At 40.0% G+C, this 23,798-nt stretch overlaps 2 protein-coding genes across 2 annotated transcripts in view; one reads left to right on the forward strand and one right to left on the reverse strand.

Moving 5' to 3' along the window:
- The first annotated feature begins 5,390 nt into the window (after positions 1 to 5,390).
- Positions 5,391 to 23,798, forward strand: part of LOC150077190 (solute carrier organic anion transporter family member 74D-like) — a 524,201-nt gene continuing 505,793 nt past the window's right edge. Inside the window, exon 1 of the mRNA XM_090386204.1 lies at positions 5,391 to 5,485. The gene's annotated coding sequence lies outside the window, so the exon portion shown is untranslated. The remainder of the gene's footprint in view (positions 5,486 to 23,798) is intronic.
- Positions 16,472 to 23,798, reverse strand: part of LOC150077191 (solute carrier organic anion transporter family member 74D-like) — a 53,266-nt gene continuing 45,939 nt past the window's right edge. Inside the window, exons 3-9 of the mRNA XM_090385807.1 lie at positions 21,951 to 22,148; positions 21,542 to 21,706; positions 21,076 to 21,271; positions 19,188 to 19,413; positions 18,901 to 19,076; positions 18,708 to 18,772; positions 16,472 to 16,821 (exon numbers count right to left, since the gene is read on the reverse strand). Of these exons, the coding sequence (XP_090241933.1) occupies positions 16,472 to 16,821; positions 18,708 to 18,772; positions 18,901 to 19,076; positions 19,188 to 19,413; positions 21,076 to 21,271; positions 21,542 to 21,706; positions 21,951 to 22,148 (1,376 nt within the window). The remainder of the gene's footprint in view (positions 16,822 to 18,707; positions 18,773 to 18,900; positions 19,077 to 19,187; positions 19,414 to 21,075; positions 21,272 to 21,541; positions 21,707 to 21,950; positions 22,149 to 23,798) is intronic.

The following is a 23,798-nucleotide window of genomic DNA, read 5'->3' on the forward strand; positions in this document are numbered from 1 at the left end:
GGACATTCGGCAGGAGAAAATTAATCTTTGGACAAAATTCACTGAGAAGTGGAAATACAGATGGCAATCCAGTGAAACGGGACTCACTACCAGGGAGTTCATTGAAGATGCAACATTTGCTGTAAATAAGAAAGTTATGGGATGGTTTTATCCTTCAATGACAACGTCGTATTTAATTACTGGACATGGTTCACTACGGGATAAATTGTGTAAATTTGGACTCGAACCTGACCCTTTGTGTTTTTGTGGGGCTGTAGAAGATTGGAGGCATGTTCTGCTTTACTGCCCGGCTTATGACGACTTCAGACAAGAACTATTTAACAGCACTCAACCTATTAGGACTGACAACCTCGATATTTTGATTCAAGATGCCAAGAACTTTGCAGCATTCCAATCCTTTTCTGACAAGGTGTTTAAAAGAAGACGCATCTTGTTTACTAATTCTAGAAGTGGACAGTAGAGTGATGTGTTCATGAACTTATATTTCTACCTTACTAGGTCAAACAGCTGTTAACTTAGAAACCAACTGTTGTGGTCTTAAATTAGTAATAACATTCAATGTATATAATGGTATTAACTATACATATTTTTATTTTATTTTAACTTTTTTTTTTTTTTATTTATTTATTTCTTTTCTTTTATTTTATTTTATATTTTTTATTTATTTATTTATTTTTATTTTTTATTTTTTTTTATTTTATTATTATTTTTTTTATTTATTTATTTATTTATTATTTATTATTATTTCTTTTTTTTTTTCCCTCGGGTTGGGCAACCTGAGAGCTCCTGTCCTTTGGTATTGCACTCCTTCCACTGGACGACAAATTAGTGCAGCAGCACTAGATAATAGAAGCAGGCACAACTACTCAAGCCTAGAAATGGGCAGTGATTGACAGGGTGTTGATTGCTGTAGAGTGTAGACAGTTTCTCTCTCTCTCAACACAGAATTTCCAAGGTGGAGTTCGACTAAACGTCTAGGTGCCACCCAAAACAAGTACATCCGCATACATACACACATAGTATATCTTTTATTGCTTGCAAGTGAAGCTGTATAATTAAAATTGTTTTTATTTTTACGCAGAATGCGACGATTGTAAATATAAAGTGTTTGTATCTGTGTATATATGTAATAAAAATGTATGTAAATAAAATAAAAAAAAAAAAATATAGTGGCCTCTCATAATGTGTTGCAGAATATAGGCAGAGTGTTGGGTAAGTTTTTAGTACAGTTAATGTTGAGGTTGCCAGAAACTCTTCCAACTTGGTCCCGTTTCTGGTACCCTGTCTATCTGGGGTATGGCTGTGCCACATTGCCGACCGGCAGTTAACGTCTGCTCCCACGATGATTTTTGCATTTGGGAGCATATTACTAGCCAGACTTAGGTACCTTACTGTGAAGTCGATGTCCTCACCCGGACGGCAGTAAAGGGCTATGACATAAAACGCTCCCAAGGCCGTGGTGAGCTGGGCACATGCGGTCCAAGATGTGCATAGCTGAGAGATTTTGGTCACCTTTATATCTGGGTTTCTTACCAAGATCGCTGCCCATGGGATGTCATCCCCCCATTTGGACATACTTTGTATGTTATGGGATAACCCCTGACAGACTTCATATGTACATATGGTTCTTGTAGTATTACTACAATGTTTTCTTCTTCCGCCTTCTTGCGGATTTGGTCGGCTACCGCCTTGGCTCTATGTGCATTTATCTGCATGAATTTAACCTCTGTGATGTTATATTTTTTAGAATGTGTTCCCATAGTTGAGTCTTGATTGGAACCAGACGTACCACAGGTTGGGACCTCTGGTACGTCGACGCATCTCTGAACGGTACAGGTTAATGTCCATCCTTGCAGATCATCTGCATCCCTTCATAGTTACAGGGCAATGGACTCTTCCTGCAGGACAATGCGCCTTCCCACAGAGCAGTTTTGACTAGAACATGCTTCGAATAGCATTTCGCAGATTTTACCACCATGGAATGACCTGCCCGTTCATCGGAGAATGAACCGTGTGGAGCATCTTTGGGATTCTGTGGAAAAGGTCCGGTCAAGCTTTGGATCCTCCACCTAGTAATGCGACGGAATTATGGACACCTGTGCAGCAAGCATGAATCCAAATACCTGTGGAACGCTTTGGTGAACTAGTGGACTCAATGCCTCGCCATGTGACTACTCTTATCCGGGAAAAAAGTGGGCCTGCCCGTTACTAGGTAGGTATTCCATGATTTCTGTCCACTCATTGTACTATACTGTCGGTTATTGCAGAAGTGAGTTTTCATTGTAAAATTTCACTTTTTTCATTTAATGTCACTTTTTAATGTCTACTTTTTTAATCTGTCTTGTCCTTCAGTAATGAATACACTGTTATTTGTTCAAAAACACAAGTCACTGATAATTGCGCGTTCGGAAACCGCTGATCACACTACGTCTCCAAATTCTTACCAACTTGACAATTTGGACATACTGAGTAGTAAGTGCTCTCTGGGCAGTTTCAATACCAAAACAGGCCCGTCAGACTGGAAAAGCATGTAGCGTGACTCGTTGCTTCAGAGGATCGATTTTCATCGATTCACTGTCTAGATGTGGTGTCTTGTCATAGCGATCGTTAGTAGACTTTTAGTTTTGTTATAAAAGGCTTGCGGGCTGCATGATATCCTTGAAGAGGATATCAAGCACCAGTCTGACTGACCGCCAAGAAGTAAAATTGCAACAAACTGTTGCAACCAAACCCAAAATCATGGCGACTAAACAGAGCCAGAGTACAAAGCTTCTGCTGTAGATGAGTCCACAGACAACAAAACTATCTTTGAACACAGCTCCCACTCTCTGCTTTCGTTTTCATTCTTTGTTTTCTCCAAAGTTTTGTGCTGTTAAAAACTTAACTTTCTTCAACATTTCAAAGAGTTCAATCTACATGGATGATAAAGTACTGAAAAGTTGATCGATGAAGTGGAGAAGAGACCAACGTTACTTTTAAAAACATTGCAAGAATTGTAATGGGTTTTGAAAGTAATTCCGGCCCTTGATTATTATATTGGAAACTTTCTAAGTGCAAGTACTGATGTATTCAAGGAGACTGTCTTCTATTCCGATCTGACCTTCACCTCTTTTTCCATGTCGATCACTACTATATTTTCAGCATCTCTTCAACCACTTCTACAAGAAAATCCAAATCTACTGGCATATGCCGATGATTTAAAGTTATAATCTCCAAAGCCAGTGATGATATTCGCAAAGTTCATCAAGTACCTGAAAGATCTCAATCTGAATATAAATGCAAGCAAATCTGCTCAAATTACTTATTCCCTTCAAAAACAACCCAACCACCTAGAAATAAAAATTTCAGATGTCCCAATCCCAAATGTCTACGCTCACAAAGACCTTGGAGTTGTTTTTGATAAAAATCTCTCCTTTAATGCCCACTATTTATACGTTGCTCAAAAAAATTCAAAAAGCAAAATGGTTAATCAAACAAGAAACAGCAGCGATTCAAGACAGAAAAACGGTCATTAAGCATGTTCAAAGATGCATCTTTCCCATTCTGTCCTTTGATTCCGAAATCTGGTCTGGTGCTCCTCAAGTAACCGTCAAGAAATTCCTTGCCCCTAGAATATTGGGTTCTTAGATGGCTCAATAGTAAGCTTCGTTTTCCCCATACAATATCCAGGCAACAACTTTATAAAAACTTAAAAACAAAGCCTCTGCAACAGATGATCAACGAGTCTGGAGTCCTGCTTCTTGCAAAGTTAATCTCCTCTGCATGCGATTCACCAAACTTAGCCAATATAATAGCTATCCCCAACAGGGAAAATTCAAGAAACCAGCAATTCAAATCCAACCTCTCCAGGCTCAAAAAAATGGACAGAATGTTCCCCAATGCATCTCTTCACCTCATAAATTATCACAACATTGATTGCAACAGGTTAATCAATTCTGAAGCCTACAGGAGTCAATCTCCGATAAAATGAAGAAAAATACTCCAACCCAGTAATTGCAACTGAAAGCCAAATGTCCTGTTCTGCAATTTTTAAATTCATAACTAAAATTCCTAGCCATTGTTAATATCTATATAAAATCTGCTATGTACATATACTCGATTATTTTATTCATTCCCGTTGTATTTTTACCTGCCCTGTGCTTTTACTAGCCATGTGCTGTGATGGGCTTGCTGTATTTGCAATAAATGAATATTTATTTATATCTCAGACTTCCAAACTTCTTCGCTTAATTAGGCCTTTTTTTCACTCTCTTTTTAAGAGTGACACAGCGTTATAGCTCTTATCTACAAGAGGCTTATACTTCCCATTTTTAATTATTTTGATATTATTTGGTCCCCACAACAGGAATCTTTCTCTCAGACCTGAGCGAATTCAAATTAAACTTATTACATTCTTATGCTTTCGAAATCGCCTCGTCTTTCACCGTCGAAATTATTGAGCTCTTTACTCCAGACAACTCCGGGTTTCTTTTTGTCTACAATATTATAAACTCTTATCGAATCTCCATCTGTTCTTGGACCTTCAGTATACCTCGATTGAATTCTCATTATAAAACTATTATTCTTAATATTGAATAATCACAATATTGATTTTAAACTTAAACCCTCTATGTATAAGAAATTACTCATTACTCTGTTTTGTTAATCCAAATTACTAGTGTGAAAATATACGCGTATATTTTAATACTAGTAATTTCTTTGTATTGATTCTTAGCATTCTCACCATTATCTATGGTCTGCGTGCCCTGTGGGTGAGAAGTTTGTAAATAAAGAATTCCTATTATTAAAGCGCTAAAAATTACGTCGAAATCTATCTTGAAACTAGGTAACTAGAAAACATTTTAGTCGTTGCTGTGCGGATGTATGGCAAAAATTATCGTACAACATTAACGATACGACAGCAAGCTCCTCTGTGTGCTGGGAGCCTTTAAGTTTGTAATAGTTTAAAATTATTGATGGATCTTTGTGGGAGGAAAACTTTACACTCGGACCACAACTGCGCCCATTATAAGAATCTCGGTGTATATACAGTATCTGTACGCCGTATGAATTCCCTGGTCATTTGCCTGTTGCTGGATGAAAAACCAATTTCAGTATGTGGACGATCCATATCGCCTTTCGATAGACTGGTTAACTTGGCCACGGAATTGATTGGTTGGCTGATTTTGTGACAGGCAATGTTTTTGGGAGCAAAATCATGCAACAATCAGCCGAAACCGACTTTAACGCTTTATTCCGCTACAGTATGAGAACAAAACTTCCTTCCGTTTACGCATTACTTGTAGGCAGGGCTTTTCCGCAACGGTGTGAAGACAGCGATCGTAAATATGCTGCTAGTCGTGAAAGCGTCACGGAATGAAAAGTGCTGGTAGTCCACTACGTGCCCGATGCCAATTGTCCTTTTAGTATTTTGGTTGGTTAAAGAATTGAGCCTTTGCTGTTTCCACGTTGTATAAGAAAGCAGCGAATTCTGTCCACAGAGAAGGTACAATTTATTACCAATTCGTATTCTCGAGTAACAAGATTTGTTAACAATACTAATCTTATTGCACTTTTAGTAATGCTAGTTCTATTTTTGATTTGATTAACTTGAGTTGTTAAACTTTTGGGAAGGTACAATAACGGCCATGAGACATCGGTATGTGTGTTTTCTGTAGTTTGTTTTCGAGATTTAAAACCAGATTTTCCAGGCAAAAAACCACGTGGCTCTTGCCCAAAACTCGATAATGGTGAATAAAAAGCTAGTGAAACTTCATACAGGAAGTATTTTGATAATTCAGCTGATGGTAGGAATCGTATCCGATAACTTTCGTGAGTAGAGTGTAGAGTGTGTTTAGTGTCAAACGGCACCAGGGGTTTCCCCTATCTCCGCGTGCTATACATTGTGGGTGTGAAACAGAACACTGTCAATGCCAGAGGTTTAAAAGTATATGGATTTTGTATTTGTGTAGTGTCGTGTACCGTTGTTCATCTGGTCATTTAGCCGCTGGGTCCCTAATGGGACCGAACGTTGCCCCACTCCGCCCCGTGGAGGCAGACCAGGTACACTACTTAGTTATTTACTCTGGCAGGTCCTGCCACCTAATTTCCTGAGATTTCAGTGGCAAGGACCTATAAAAAAAAAAAAACACCCTATAGATAGGGGTCAGCCAAAACAAAGGGAGTACTAGTTGGGCGATTTGATGTTGTTAAGTTTTTGGATGTAGGGCTCAAACAATTTGGAGTTGATTCAGACACTAGTTGTAAGTTAGAGAAGGGGAGGGAGACTGAAGACGGGGGAAAGACAGAGATACGGGGTCCATAGGGAATATGACCCCCAAGTCAGTGGAGCAGGCCCATGCCCCACCAGAGTGAAAAAGAGGGGTGGCGAGGGGGGAGGACACCAGGGATGAACTCCCCATCCCGCCAGGGAGTGGAGGCAAAGGACCACGCAAGAGAGCGTGGCTAGGGAGGCCTAAAGGCGGCAGCTGAGCTGTACTGGTGTAGGTTCTGTCACTCCTGGGACGAAGGAAGAAAGGAGTTTTTTTTTTTTTTTTCTTTTCCTGAGAGGACTTTCATATCCAGGAAGTTTCATACTTTGATCTTCAATGGGTGGTGTTTGGGTGCCTAACCCGTCTAGCAGTGAAAACAGACTGCGCAAACTCTGTAAAGGCGACATAGCGCTGCTCGTCCATTATAATCAGGTGCTCACAATTCCGGGGATTTTCTTGCATTTTAGTGGCAAACCTTAGCCGGAACTCATCATATTCATGGCAATCATACATCACGTGATCCCACGTTTCTTCATCCCCGCAGTGACACAGCGGATCTTCTTCTATGCCTAGGGATGTTAGCTTCGCTTTAAAGGGTCCGTGGCCTGTAAATAGAAATGTAGTATGGAGGCCTGGTGAGTACCAGGGAGGAGGCTTTGGACTGATGAGGTTCACATAGGGAATGAACTTTTTGGTTATCAATCCTTTGTTGGTGGTGTCCCATGTCTCTTGCCAGGTCCTGTACATAATTTCAGAGATTCTCTTCCTTTCCTGTTTGGGGTTGTTATCAAGGTTAAGAGTGATGCCTGCTGTTTCAGTGGGAATACTCTTCTTCAATCGTTGATATAATCCTCTTCTTATTACCTCTAGGTGTAGGGGTATACATCCAGCTAGCACCTGCAGAGCTGGGGTGCTTACTGTACGGCACGCCCTTGTTACGGCAAGGAGCATAGAACGCTGTATGGAGTCTAGTTTACGGCGATTTCGGTCGAGGGAGGCCCTAGTACACCATACTGAGGCTCCATAGCAAGCTATTGGCACAAATATGGCATTATAGATGAGGGCCAGAGCCCGGCGCTTAAGGCCCCAGTCTGCACGGCTTCTACGGATGATCATGGCCGAGTATTTTTTTATTTTCTCTGACATATATTTCAAGTGAGGATGGAAATTTAGCTTCATATCTAAGACGATTCCTAAATACTTGATTTCTGGGTATAATTTTATGGAGGTGTTGTCAATTTTGATAACCGGTGGTCTTCGTAGTTGAAGCGTTCCCTTGAGCAATATAGATTTGGTTTTCTCTCCCGAGATCTTTAGTCGGTGAATGGCTGTCCAATCCTGGAGCTTATTTAGTGCACAATTTGCTCTCTCCTCTAAATCAGCTCTTGTGTCACCATGCACCACCAAAACCAAATCGTCAGCAAACGCAAGGGGTTGAGTCATCCCCAAGTCCATCCCAAGGAACTCGTCCAGGACGATGGACCAAAAGAAAGGCCCCAGGACCGAGCCCTGGGGACAGCCTCGGGAGACTTGGCTAGTGACAGACTCGTACCTGGTACTAACATGGACAGTGCGGTGTCTCAGGTACTCCTTGACACAGCTATAAAGTTTGAGCGGTGCTTTGGCTTGTCGGAGTCTTCTGAGAATACTTGGCCACCACAGCCGATCAAACGCTCCAGCAAAGTCAACTGTGATGGCTAGCACATACTTGCCTTGAGTGCTTGAAACAGTAGATATTAATTTAAGAAGAGCATCTTCAGTGCTGCAACCAGCTTTGAAACCGTACTGAAGTGGAGAAATGAGGTTTTCTTTAGAGTAGCATTTTGACAACCTGCTGAGGAGAAGCCTTTCCAGAAGTTTGCCTAGGACTGCCAAGAGAGCAATTGGCTTGTAAGATTTTGGCTCTTCAGGTGGTTTGTCTGGGTTCTTCAAGATGAGTTTAAGGCATGCCTCCTTCCAGATAGCAGGAAAGTGGTCTTCCATTAGGCATCTGTTGAAAGTGGCGAGCATGGTGTTAGGGAAGTAGGTTGCAAATTTCTTGATAACATCCACCTCCAGGAGGTCATTGCCAGGAGTTTTATTTTCTTTAGTTTTGTCCAGTGCAGCTTTTAGATCGTCATTTGTAAATGGTTCTTCAGTATTTTCTGTTGTATAAGAATCGTTAGCGGTAACAATCTGTAGTTGCTCTTCAGTTAGCTGTGCATCATCTGTTGGAAAGAGGGCATTTAGCATGTTATAGACAGTCTTTCGTGAAGGTGGAAGAACCATCAGGTTTTACAGTTGTACTGAGGACTTCACCTCTAGGGAGTTTGTTCACAACGATACGATAGACAACTCCCCAGGGGTTATCATTTCCTGTGATCGAGACCAGATTCTGCCATGAGGCTTTTTTGCAGCGTCTAATCATGGTAGTTAACTGTTCCTTAAGAATCGGTAACTGTCTTTTGCGGCTTCGACCTCCAAGGGTGGGAGGTGAGCACGGGCTCTCTGAAAAGTTTTTTACGAGCTTGGTGGACTCTCTTCCTCATATCTTGTAGTTCAGCATTCTACCAAGGGACTGCGTTTTTGAAGGGCCTTCTCTTGGGGATTGCCATAGCGCAGGCCTCTTTGATGGTCTTGGAGAGGGAAACTGCACAGTCCTCAGAGGTGATGTGATTCAGTTGTGAAGAATCTTCATGAAGTCTTCTTACAAGTTCGGCTTGAAAGCGTGGCCAGTCAGCTTTCTTTGTGCAGAATTGCACTACATCCCTTGGTATTGGGGGAATACGATCCACGGAGCGGCCAAGAGAATAGGTGATTGCTCTGTGATCAGAAGTGGGCCATGCTTCATTAACCTTCCACTTGCTGAACTTTCCAGAAATAGTCGGCGTGGTCAGGGTGATGTCGATGGTACTTTTCCAGAGGGTGCTACTGTATGTGGGGAGATTTCCAGGCTGGTTGAGTACTTGTAGTCTGGAGGCAAGGATGAAGTTTTCAAGTTCCTCCCCATTTCGAGTGACCGTACGATCAGGTGTTTGACTATGCCACAGGGGAGAGCGACAATTCGCGTCCATGGCTATGAGTACCTTACCCCCTGGGAGAAGGTCAAGTGCTGTTTGTATTATGGCGATCGCAATTGAGATGTCTTCACCAGGTCTGCTATAGAGTGAGAGCAGAAGTAAGGATCCCATGGCAGTAAGAACTTGAGCACAGGCACTAAAGGATGTACAAAGTGGAGCTACTTTAGTTACAGAGATTTCAGTGTTACTGACTAGGATTGCGGCCCGTGGTGCATCTGTAGTACCTTGAATGATTTTGTATGAAGCTGGATAACCTGTGACCTTACCCTTGTAGGCATAAGGCTCCTGGAGCATAATTATGTCAATATTTTCTTCCTCTGTTTTTAATTTAATTTGTTCAACCACTGCTCTGGCATGCTGTGCATTTATCTGCAAGAAATTCAGCTTCTTCTGTGTTGGTGGTTGGGTGGACCGTCTATCCATAATTGGTTCTGTCTTGGTATATTCCCTTAAATTTTATATATACAGGGCAGTTTGCATCCCTGACGGAGTGCAGGTGGGGTATTTTAGACCGTTTGCAGTTTGCACAAGCTGCTGGTTCCTCCCTTTTAGGGCAGTCTTTGAACTCATGTCCCTGCTGGGTACAGTGACCACACGTTGGGACCCGTTGGTTGCAGGTGTGCAATGTGTGCCCAAATTGCAGGGAACTGGAACGTACTCCTTGAATCGGTGGCTTCCCCATCCGATGTAGATTCTCTCATGTTGGCTAATAACCTTCCACGCTCTGGGGGAAAGTTCGACTACCCAGTTTACTGTAGCAGCTGACTTAGACTTCGTGATATGTTTTGGTATAATGTCAGCATCAACGTCGTCCTCTGCTGTATGCGCGCTAAGGTTTTTGTAGTATATTTCCTCCTTTAGCTCTTGAGGAGTAGTACTCTTGTCCAGACCGAAGAGGATAATGCAAGGTCCTTTTCGTTTTGGCGTTTCTGCCTTCAATCCTATGTTGGAGATTTCTGAACTCTTTAGTATAGTTTGTGCCTCCTCCCTACTATCCGTTTCAATGATAACACCAGGCATCCTGGTTTTTCTTATGCTTTTGATCTTTAGGGTTTTCATGTGCTCCTTGAGGTTGCTAGTTAAGACATCCTTAACTGCGTCGCTAGTTGTTAGTTGCGTATCCTGTGTGGGTTTCACCAGGATAACATGCGATTTAGCTGTTCTTTTGTCAGATTTCCTGATAGTATTTTTTTGCACAGGGACCTCTTCGTTGAGCGATGAAGTGCCATTCCTCAACGGCTCGGTAAAAGAACGGGGGCGTTGTAGCATTTTGTTTTCCCGTTGTTGTGTGAGTAGGTCTAATTTGGCCGACATTTTCTCGTTATCTGTATGCAGATGGTAAACAATGCCCTCCATTTTCGACCATATTCTAATAATGCCTGTGCGAGTGACAGCAGTGATTCTGTTGGTCTTCTTGGCCATATATTTCTCAAGGATGTCGCGCAGTTTTAGGAATTGGTCAATTGGGGTCCCCTGTAGTGGTTCTTCCTTGTCATCAGTGTTATCTGTATCCGATCCGCTGGATGTATCCCTACCTGGGTCCCCAGGTATATCCCTTACAGGGGGGACCTCTGTGTCAGATCTATGTCTTGTCCTTCTAGCTTTCCGCGTGCTTTTTTGCCTCTTTAGTTCTCTCATAGCTTCATCGTTCTCATGAAGGAGATTAGCATTTCTAGTGCGTCTGCCAGCGTCTGCGCGGTCTCTGTTCATATATTCAACGTCGGAATCTGACATGGTTTTAGTTCAGCGCAAAATTCCAGAAAAAAAAAAAAAAAAAGCAGTACAATTTTTCAGGATTTCACAACTATAGTCGTTTAGAGAATCGCAGAAGATTTTGTTTACTTTGCAAGATGGACATTCGCAATTTGTGAAATGCGGCAGTCAAGGTCACAACTGAAGGAATACAGTAGATGTGTTTACTCACTAAGTCCTGCGCCGGAGGCGTATGCTGCACATTCTTGTCACACAAGGGGATATACATTCCATTGTCACACGAGCCTCCCAAGTCAAGTGCAGGGTATTTGCGTGGCAACCACAGTGTAATTGGTGCCTCTCTATAGCCCTGCTGTCAGCCGCATGGTGACCAGTACGGTCTGGCAACAAAGGATACAGATAGAAAACGCAAATAACCTGCAAAGTTCCCAGTAAATGAGCAAAAGTTTCTCACCCTGAGATCCACTGTAGTAATTCTTCTAATTAGTACACTTTTCATTAACTAACAGGCACTGTAAACACATATTCAGAGACAAAACCCAGGAGCGCGGAAAACGTGCGTCCACACTGGACGACTCCAAGGTGACACCACCAACTTTCGTGAGTTCCCGGCGCCCGCTTTTCTGTGATTTTTTTTTTTTTTTTTCCCTGCTGGCCATTTTTGTAACAATTTTCATTTTTAGCGCTGAATATATTAAGTTTATTTTTAACTTTGTCGGTTATTTACTGTCATTCGATATATACATTTCTAGCACTGTTTATCTCAGTTCTGAAATGATTTCATTTTTGATATATATATACAAAGGGTACTAGGAAAGTTTTTGCAATACAGCTTTGTTTATTTAATTTTTTCGAAGTAATTTCCTCTACATTCAATACACCTCTCCATCCTCCGAAACCAATCTTTAAACCAGTTCTGCCAAGTTTCACTAGGGAGTAAAGCACACTCGTTGTCCCAAGCCCGTAGAAGGTCCTCATCACTGGAAAACCGCCTCCCTTTTAGCTTCATTTTCACATGCGGCAACAGTGCAAAGTCGCAGGGAGCAAGGTCTGGACTGTAGGGAGGGTGCTGGAGAAGTTTCAGTCCTGTCGTGGTCAAATATTCGGTGCAGGCTTTGGCGCGGTGAGCTGCAGCATTATCGTGATGGAGGTACCAGGTGTCCATTCTTGACTTTGGCCGCAGGTTCTTCATAGATCCAATGACTTTAGGCAGGCATTGTTCAGTATACCACTTAGCTGTGACTGTCTTCTGCGTGTCCAAAAAGACACGTTCCACAATTCCACTCGATTTGAAAAATACAGCTATCATTTTCTTCTTTACAGATCGGGATTTTCTGACAATTACGGGTGTGTCGTCATCATCAAAGACCCAAACTTTGTTTTGAGCCTTGGTCGGCAGATCGTAATAGTATAGCCAAGTCTCGTCACCTGTCACGATGTTGTTCACATACCGAGATTGTCCCTTATCAAACTTTTTTAACATCTCCCGGCACCAAGTCACACGTCGTGTCATCTGCTCTTCAGTCAGTTGATGCGGCACCCAGAGAGAACAAAGTTTCTTCACGTGCAAATGATCTTGCAGAATCGAACGAATTGCTGGTGCATTTAGGCCCAAAGTATCCTCTATCTGTTGGTAGGTCACTCGCCTGTTTTCGTCAAGCGTTTTCCTCCGTAACTGACGTTCGTGGCCTTCCCGGCCTCTCAGAATCCTCCAGAGTGAAATTTCCCCTTTGGAATTCTCTATACCACCTGAATATCGTTGTACAATGTGGACAATCATCATCTAGTGCAAGAGTCATTTCTTCTAAGCACTGGTCTATGGTTAAACCACGCACGAAATTATACCGCAAAACTGTCCTTATCTCATTTTGTGACCACGATGCCATCGCAAGCACTTTACACTCTCACTACTAATGAATAACTGAGCCCATCGACTTGGCGCGGCAGTTACTATGCACGTATGAACATGTCTCAACATGCAGCAACAAGCAGCTTCCTGTGATTCATTGTTGAGTCATATTGCAAAACTTTCCTAGTACCCTTTGTGTGTATATATATATATATATGTACTGTGCTGCCACTTTATGTACACCTACCTAGTAGCGTGTTGAGCCTCCTTTAGCCTTCAAAACAGCCTGAATTTGTCTAGGCATGGATTGCACAAGATGCTGAAAACGTGCAGGAATGGAGTACCATCCAGATAAGTGTTTCACGCAGTTCCTTGAGATTCGACGGAGGTGTAGGCCTGCAGCGAAAAGCCTTTTCCAGCTCATCCCAAAGATGTTCAATAGGATTGAGATCCTTGGACTGTGAAGGCCACTGCAGCAAAGAAAAGTCAATGTCGTGTTCCTGGAACCATTCCATCGTGATTCGGGTTTTGTGCACCGGTGCATTATCCTGCTGGAAGTAACCATCTGACTGAGAATAAAATGTCAACATAAACGGATGCACTTGGTCAGCAACGATGTTTAGGTACGATTTGGCATTCAGACGTGAATCTATGGGTATCAATGGACCCAACGTGTGCCAAGAGAACATTTCCCATACTTTGCACAGTAGTCGTCAGACATGACGGGTTCATGTTGTTTTCGCCAAATTCTGAGTCTTCCATCAACATGATGCACCAGAAACTCCGACTCGTCAGACCAAGCAACTGTTTTCCAATCCTCTATGTACAGTGCTGGTGTTGCTGTGCCCACAGGAGGCCCGCTCTTTTGTTCTTCATTGATAACAAAGGTACGCGATGTGACCATCGGCTGTTGTAGCCCATTCGTGACAAAGTGCGACTAGTGGTCCGTTGCGATATTTTGTTCTGCGCACCAAGGTCGTATTCTGACGTGATGTGCGACATTGTGGCCATCTGTTTGCTTGCACAATTCTAGCCATCCTCCTCTGACCTCTCGCACCAACAAGTGATTTTCTTCCACAGGAGTGCCATTGAGAGGATGTTTTCTGTTCGTTGCACCATTCTCGATACACCCCTGAAACTGCGGTGCGTGAAAAGTTCAGAACTGCCGTTTCACAGATGCTTTGTCCAGCACGTCTTGCACCTAATACAATGCCACTTTCGAAATCCGTTAGATCACTCCTTTTCCCCATTATTGCTACGGTTTGTACGCTTAACTGACTCTAGAAAGATTGTTCTGTTGCATTTATATCCACAACTGTGGTCATGTGACTTGCAACGTTGTGGGACAAACCATTTGTGTGCACAGCAGGGGTGTACCTAATAAAGTGGCAGCACAATGTATATCAAAATCTGTGACTGCAGATGTTCTATGTAGCAAGAGTGAAACATCAGTTATTTTCAGATCTTGAAAGAATAGTAAAATGCAAGCTTGTCGTACAGAAAGATTCATACGAATATTATAGTCAAAATTCGCATGGCTTGATTAAAAAGGTGTGGGTTAAACATTGAAAGAGGAGGCCAGAACAGTCAGGCGAGTATAGCTATTTTGGAGGCCTTAATGATGGAAGAAGCACACACTAGCAGGAATATAAGACCGTGAATAGTAATTGATATAAAGAAGCTATTGGAAAGCGAAAAAGAATATGCAGAAGATGAGGAATTGGTTTATGGAAAATGGCATGAAGTGTGGCATGTATAAAGAAAACATATGGGTGAGAATGGAAGAAATTAAGAGTGGAAGTTTTTTTTTTTTTGAGATGTGGAAAAGATGAGATGAATTGAATGGGGAAGTTTTGAGAAGAGATGTTTGGTTGACGTGATCAGAAGGTTGAAGACAAATTGGATTGAACATCCGAGGTGAGGAGTTGAAGGATGATGAGTGAAGGGAAAGAAAAGGAGAAAAAATTCAGGAAAACTCTGATAAATGAAATCAGAGGGGGATGGGCGGATTTCGGGTGATGAAGAGAAGAATTGAGGCTAGGGAGATATGGAGAATTAGTTGAGTATGCGTGGCCCGCCCCTTGGCCGAACACCGCTAAGTACAACTAATAAACACTGGTAATAGACATAAAAATGGGAACACCAAGGTTTGCAGAAAGCGCAGGTTTATGCTAACGCTTATACGTGCCGCTGACGAAGGCATGAAACGTGTAAAATACATCCCATAGTTCTTTAGTCGTATTTGTAAAGACAAACCCGGCCTAACTGCATATAATTTTTGGTACCGTAATGTAATTTTTGGAGCGCTTTTAGGAGCTTCGGTCTCTAAGGTATCTGGGCTCCCTAAAGTTTCACGAGGAACAGTTTCCAAGGTCATGTCTTCAAGGAAATCTAAAGGGAAAAACATCCACTGCAAAAGGCAACAGTGGGCTCTCGAGCATTAGTGAGATGTGTAAAGCGAAACTTGCGAGCAACAGCTGATCACTTGTGCGTGGATTTCAACGCAGGACGAGAGAAGCCAGTTTCCTCAAAAATATTTCATAGAGCTAATTATTATTATCCAGATCTATCCTACAAGGAAATATGGGCACCACTCCCTGGATACATATCATCATGACAAAATGTCCTCACGCTTGCACGGCTTATAACGAGGCGAATTGATGCTCCATCGGTATCCACATTAATCTCTGGCCCTAGGAGGGCAAGAGGGGAGCACCCCGACTCCTGTCTCCCTCTACGTCTTACGCTGTCAAGCAATGATTCTCTGAGGAACATATTTCCAGCCAATTGTCTTCGGATCTTCAATAAATTTAGGATCCACCCTGATAGGTTCTGTGAAGACAAGCCCTACAGGAAGGAAATCTTCAAGAACTGCTACCAGATTATGAACTTATAATACTCATCTGCTCCTGGACAGACTTTTTTAACTTGCCTATTTGTATATGACAAAGACTGTCTTAATGCAATCATATTTTGTACATTACTGTATATTTAATCCTATAAAAGTCTCGGGTCGACACGCATGTACTCTTGTTTATTGTACATTGTGTTCCTCGTACCTTAGTCTGTAAATATTCACACCCTTCTGGCACAGAGCCGTCCCGGGGTGACCCAAGGTTTCTTGGGAAATAAACTGATTTTAATAATAATAATTATGGTTGGGTTGCACTTCACAAGCCACTCTCACACTTGACAACGCATATTAACTTGAGTTGCCGAGTTAGTATATCTCGGATTAAGGCTGTTCCCCTCGGAAACTTGATTGGTTTTCCTATTTGCTTGGTTTGAAAAAACCAAGACAGTTTAGACCCAGTGCAACAATGCCTGATGGCCTTAGTTGCCTCGCCGATAAACAACCAGAGCTTTTCAAACAGAATACCTGCTGTTTGATTCCACCCACCTTTCCATAACTTAAATATTGTTCAAGAGTAATTTACTAAAACACGTTCTGGTTCTTGAATGGGGTGGGGGCCGGCTTTGCTTTAATTACTGAAGTGATTTGATCATTTTTACTTACTGTTGATGCTGCAATAAACAGAAAAAAAACAAACTAAATACAGTCTTTAATTCCTCTGTGATAAATACACACGAACTTTCTTCTACCTAGGGTCTTGAAGTTTCTTGTTTTGGGCATTCATAAAACGCAAGTAAAGCACATCTTCAGTTTCATCTTCCCATTTAACAAATCTTGCTCCCTTTTCTAATTCTTTTCTTTTCTGGATGACTTCATCATCATCATACAGGCTTACCAGTCTGTCACTTAAACAGAAAGTGATAACATCAAAGATCACTCCTGCCAAAATGAATATTATTGACGTACCATGGAGATATAAGCGAAACTTTTCAGAATCATATATCCAACAGTTTCCTGTATTTCCACAATTTTCTTCCCACACTATACAAGCAGCATCGGTAAGTGCTCCAAAAATAAGAGGGGCCGGAAGTAAGGCTGAAAACACAAAGAATATATTAATTCAACATTTTATTCCAAATTTCATAATGCTATCATCAATTTTATAAAAGAAATTATATTTAAAAATATAGTAAATAAGTTTTTTAATTTGTAGCAGTAAAATTTATCTGATAAATTTTAAATTTAGTTCTGGAATTTGAATCTTCAATAATTCTTTAATATTAAATAAAATCCAAATAAGATTAACACTTCCATTAGATATTTTAGGATTTCGAAGGTAAAGCTTTTTTTCATTAAAAAGGAAGTCACGTGGTGTTCTGTCTATGATTATAGCACTGCTTCCCAACCATTGTGCCGTGAAATATTTATGGATATCGAAATCTTATATTATACAACTGAAACCATCAGTGATAGGACAAATGTTTGGTCTTGGAAGCAATGTATAAATAAAGTAAATATAGCATTTTATTTAGTGATAAACAGATCCGTTTGCAAATTTAAAGGGTCAACGGATAAGGGTCGGTAGGGGATCATTACACGTAAACGTACTGTGATGTGATATATCGGTAAAGTGTATCGGTTCTGAAAAGAACTGGAGTTCATCGATATTACTGTACTCAATTCGTCTGTTACTACTAGAACTATAATTTGGAGATTGAAAGAATGAACATAAAGCTGTCTCCTCCACCTTTTGTCTTATGATTTCCGTTCTAGTTCTTCCGTTTCGTAGAAGTAAAGCAGCTTTATTAGTTTAATCCAATTTTAAACTTTTATTCTAAATAAAGCAAGTCCCCTCCTTGGGAGGAATATTTTAAGTCTTTCCCAGAATAATTATCTGAAAACACGTGAGAACTATGGAAAGGTTTACTCTTTCGTCACAATCATTCTTGTAATTATTATTCGGCAAAACAAAAAAGAGGATGAAATATTTAACGTGATAAATGAATAATTTGGGAAAAACTAACTGCGTGTACCAATGGTACTCTCTCGTGGATAGCACAGCACATTTGTTACTCTCCGTCCTTTCCCTACCGGGCGGAAAAAACGAGTTTGCATTCCGTCGCTGAAGAGTAATTTTTTTATGAGCTTTTTTCGCAATGTGGCCGAGTTTGTCGGTCTCAGGCGAAAGCAGCATGGTTTTTTCTCCCACCAAACAGAAAATCAACCTCAGAATATACGAAATTTACAGACCACATTTTTACCCGGAGCAATATGGCCTTAGTCGCTGAAAATCCTAAAATTCCACCAGAACAGTAACAGTGTATTAGCTCCACAAATAGTGTTCTCTGATCAATTTGCCCGTTTGCAGGAAGAAAGTCTTTCTGTCTACTCCCGAGACAGACTAATTTAGCTAGGGAGTGGTAAATGCCCATAAGTTCTTTGTGTTATTGATGGGACCCAAACTTGACCCCTCTGTGCTACCCGCGCGGGCAGATGACTTATAATAGATGTTGCCACTAGGAGTATTTTGGAAATCAGTGCTCTAGTTGTTAACCGATGAGGTTAGGTTATGTGTACACCCAAGGCTATGAAGCATCAGTATATTGTCTAATTATGTATTCTTCGTTTGGTTTGTTCTGTTTTCTGGATGAAAAATCTAAGATATCGAGAAAGAAAAGTGGGAAACTTTTTGCAACCTTCGGTTGAGATAGACTAGTTATGAAAAAAAACCCATAAACGTTCTTTATGTAAATGACAGAAGTAGAAGTCGGGCCTTCTCCAGCGTGGAGCACGATGATTATATCTGCTCTACATACCGGTCAACCGGACATCTTTCTTAAAGAATATAACAATCAGCTGGATTTGGTTAAATTTAGTTAGTGGTCTTTTTCCTTTGTAATCGAGATCCACTTTTTTTTTTTTCTGTAATGATGCTACAGGATTAAAGCGAAATAAAAAAATCATTTTCTAAGAATACCTACCTAAAGCCGACAAGAAGTTCATAATGAGTCCCATGGCAACGCTTTTTTCTTTGGCATCTACACACCTGTAAGAAATGCGAAATAAACAGTGTATGCTTTCTTCATCGAAATGATTAATAATTTTAACGACAAAAAGCAGGCACAACTCTGTACTTGCTATTTCTCTTTCTCTCATATGTTTGTTCCATCTTACCTTAGAGCAACCAAGGTTTTTCCTACTTGACCAGTGGAAGAGATGAACTTTCCGATACATAGTACGATGATATACGGCAAAAACATACCACAGTTCAGGAAACAAAATCCTTTTTCAACAGGCGAAACTACAAATGCTCCATTATCATCATGGACGCAACCACATTTGTGGTACATCTGCAATAAACCAATTCGCATTTTTAAACCCATTTCATAAGTATCTAAAAACTTTGAACAACATCTCTAATGATATAACAATTACCTCTTTATCATTGAGATAATTTTTACCTTGCGAATTCCAGTTTCATTTTCTACTGATGAGATAACTCCATCTGTCATGAATCCTGTAACGTTTCTTGTGAGCTCCAAGGATGCCCTCTCTTCTGTGTCATTCATACAGCCAGCAAAACAAGGAGAGAAATACATTGAAACACCATCGGGACCACACACTGGTTCGTAGGCGCTTGTCGAGCAAACGCACTCAGCATTACACGTATTGGTTAAATTTAATGTACTGAAAAATAAATGTGGGAAAAGAAATAAAGAATAAAGGTATTAAAATAATAAAAGTATAAAAAAAATTATTGATAATTATCTATCTATCATAGTGTTTACACGAAAGAAATGAACAAATCGCATTTCTACCTGGGAATTAAGGATTCATTCAATCGCCTTTCCACCTAAGAATTAAAGTTCAGTTTTTATTTATTTGCGTGTAGATTGGAAACATCGACAATATTAAGATAAACTATGTATATATAAATAAGAATATATATATATATATATATTTTTTTTTTTTTTTTTTGCCATGTGAGATGGTAAAAAAATTTTAAAAATTGTTGATACATTATATAAAAAAATGTTTTATATAAGTATCAACATATTTATATAAGTATCATATATTTTATATATGATACTTATATAAAACAAAATGTTTTATATAAGTATAATGGTTCGCGTTCTTGGACCGTAGACCAACTGAACCACACCCAAGCAACGGTCGTGCTTGGGTGTGGCCGGTCCCCTGAGAAAGCTACCTGTATCTTACCTACAATGAAGTTTGGGGGAGTCAGCGTGATGATCTGGGGCTGTTTTTTATGGATTGACCTGAAACCATTAGTTGATTTATGACAAAATCATGAATGCTGAGGTGTATCTAGACGTCCTTTAGCTACTTTGTGACAAAAGGTCGGGAGAAGGCCCGTTCCTGTATCAGTAGGGCAGTCCTCCATGCCGTACAGCTCGCGTTGAGGCCGATTTTCAAAAAATGAGCCTGGAAAAGTTGGACTGACCAGCCGAGAGCTCTGACCTCAATTCTATAAAAACTAATACATTGGGGTCACCCAGAAAGTTACTTCATATACTTATGTATTGTCTGTAAATGGCGTGTGTTCTCTGGTCGATTTGCTGTACGAAAAAATCCCAAACCTTGCTATCTACGCATGAGACCGATTAACCCAGTCACGGAGTGAAAAAAAATCCGATAAAAGTTCTTCGTGTCACCGACGAGATTCGAACCAGGGCCTTTTCCACCCGGTGTTGGGAGGATAGTGACGATACAACTGTGTTACCTGCGCGGGTTCTCACCCCTATAGAGAATCTCTGAGATGAATTGAATCGTCGGGTGCGTGTGAGGAGACTGCGTTTAAAAAAAAACGCTGAATTGTTCGCCGCTTTGAAGGCCCAATGGCGGAAAATATCGGAGGACATTTACAAAAACCTGTTGGAGAGTGTTCCATAGAGCATAGAGGCTCTCATAAAGACTAAAGGTTTCAGCAGATATTGGTTTATTTCTGTAAATAAAAGTTAATTGTAAATATGAAAGTGTCTGGGTAATAATGGTAGGCCAGTGTATGTTTATCTTAATGGATATAACACATGTATTGTCATTTCATAAACATATTGACAATTATAATTCAGTGAAAATATACTAATCATTAGAATCAGTTTACACTTTCTTTCTCTTCTGGTGCTTCTATTTTTAAAAATTCTTCCTTTACAAAGTAATTTATAAAAGCAGAAATTTCTCTTCTTTTCGGGCACTAGTTTATGATTCATACGATTCATACTTATCAGCATTACTAGAATTCATAAAGAAGTGAAACAAACTACTTTTTCCGACATTTTATATAAGATTAAGCTTATGAGTTTAAGAATTGTAGCAATTCATACCTACCCGCCTTTTATAGAAGTTGTTCCGGGCATTTGTTGGGGATAACATCCTAAAAACGTTGACGCTATCAACCCAGCAGCTGTCATGAACTCGGCAAATGCTATGTATCCAGTTAATACTCGGGGTTTGGGTTTACATTTTCGAATTACTGCCCCACCAAGAAGAATACCAACAAGCATGGCTATGATACTAGTGGAACCTTGAATACACATAAACATATAACCAGTTTAGGCAAATAACACTAAAAAATTCACACAAAAAACTAACACTTTTTAATAATTACTTCGTTTTTATTTTTTATATAATTATTTTAATTTTCCATTTTTAATTGTTCATTTTTACAGATAAGTAGGTAAGCAGCATATTACTAAATCTTTAATCCTAAATTAAATTAATTAAAGATTTGATTAACTGTAGAATTTTGAAATTGAAAAATGAAGCTAATCGAAGGTATGAATTGATGTCATACCAGAAAATAAACTTGCTGATGATGCTGACTGTTGGTATTGCGACTCCATATATTTGGGCATGAAGACGTAGTATCCAAGTAAACCATTCAGTTTTAAAGTGATCCCAACCATTTGACACATCAGTATTGGATTCTTCAGCAATTTCTTTATCACGCCTGGCATCTCTGGAAATAAACAATCTCAGTTACAGAAAAGAGAATCAACGAACACTTTGGCATTGTGCTTACTAAAGCATTACAGAATTTATAATGGCAGAGTTCTTGAGGAACTGTTCTGCCGTTATTACTTTGGGTAGGACAGTCGAAGTGGAACTGAGGAAAGAAAACAGTATTTTGAAAGCTGAGGTTTGTTAACGCCTGTCTCTACTATAAATCAATGGTAATTATCTATGATTCGTAAAATACATACCTTGAAGTTTTGGAATTGTTTGAGTTTTCTCCTTTTTATCCTGCTCAGATGGAGTCAATTTCCCTTTTTTTCGAGGTAGTTCTCGTGGAAAAAGCCCAAGGAGGAGAGAAATAATGAGTAAAGCTAGTCCTAATATAAGGAATCCCATCCACCAAGCCCCTATCCACTGAGGGTTTTCCAGCGAAAATCCTGGATCATCTACAGTACAAAATAATCTGTGTAATCACCTAAAAGTGAAAATACTATAAAAATACCACACCATAGAATATATTGCAAAATTAATTATGTTAAAGTTATGGGGAACAAAAACCAAAAGCAACTGCGTCAAGAAATCTATTCCATAAATAAAAAAAATTGCAGGTAAGAAAAAGGAGGGAAATTGTTATCAAAGTGAGAAGTTCAAAAGGTTTCAATGTGTTTTTTTTGTGGTGGTGGGGAGTTGCACCGTCTTATGGCTTTAATTCCAGTTACTGTAGTTCCATTGTATATTATGTTGTAGGTGCGTGCGTTTGTGTGTTCCCTGGCCACCTGAGATATAACCTTGGTCGAAGAAGCATTTAAGAATTGCTGAGGGTTTGGATGGATTCAAACCTTAGACCCCTGCGAATGAATGAAAAATGCGAACCCAGTGTACTGAACGTATAGATTAATAACTGTTGCAGTCGAATTGATAGGAGACCTTTATCAGGAAAATGATAAAGCAAAAATCTTTTGTTAAAGAAGGGGGAAAAAAAGGGACCCGCCAATTTTATATTTTTAAAAAATATTTTTAGGTTTAAGATTGTTCTTGTAGTCTTATGGTCGTTTCTTCTAACTAATCTGCGTTCATTTTAAAAGCTGTTAAAGTTTAATTCATTAACTTTATTCTTATTTTCAAAATTAGGGCTAATTGAATGCTGGGAGCCTCTTGTAAATTATGAATTTTCGGACTTTTCAGCAAAAGCCGTCCATTTTAGACAAGTCTAGTGACTTGTCTAAAATGGACGTAGTCTAGTGAAAGTTTCGATCTCTCAAACTGTGAGACATTTATTTTCTTTTCTTTATTTTATCAATTCTCCATAAGAATTTCTGGCGAACTTATTGCACTAGATGCTGTTGAGCATCTATAAAACGGCTACATCATAGATATCGAATTTTAACATTATGGCATTTTAAAACCTTCGTAAATGCAAGACACCATTATTATTATTAATACATGTTTTCGAATTCATAAATAGCCTAAAAACAAAATAATTTAGGTCAAACTATTTTAAACGAGTTAGATTTAAATTGTTCCCTGGAGTACTGAAAAAATATAAGAAAAGATTTTAAAAACATGAAGAGACTATTTTTATTTACTTAGAAAAGCTGATTATAGAAGCAATTTGGGAACTCTCCAAGAATACAGGCAAATGGTAGCGATCACTTTATTCTCCTTAGACTGTCTCTGATACAAGGCCCTTGCTTACAGATTGTACTGGTAGCAGTTCTCCTCTGGAAACTGAGTCACTGAATTATGACCATCTACCTAATAATGCTGGGCCACCGTTTGCACGGATAACAGCAGCTATTCGCCTAGGCAATGACTCCACTAGATTTCAAAAGACAACCGTAGGCATGTGTAGCATGCTTTCCGCAAGGCTTTCCACGGTGTCGGAATAGGTTACAGTTGAGTGTCCATATGCCTCGCTTTCCATTCCAAAACATCCCACAGATGTCCAATTGGAACTGAGATCAGGAGAATTTGGAGGACAATCAAAATGGGTGATATATCCACTGTGTTCATTTAACTATTTGTACACAGTGCAGGCCCGATGACATTGCTCGTTATCGTGTTGGAAAATCTCCTTTCTATCTGGGAAAAAAAAT

Source organism: Mastigoproctus giganteus, chromosome 12, assembly GCF_048544385.1.
Source record: "Mastigoproctus giganteus isolate SK-2022 chromosome 12, ASM4854438v1, whole genome shotgun sequence".
Classification (NCBI taxonomy): Eukaryota; Metazoa; Arthropoda; class Arachnida; order Uropygi; family Thelyphonidae; genus Mastigoproctus; species Mastigoproctus giganteus.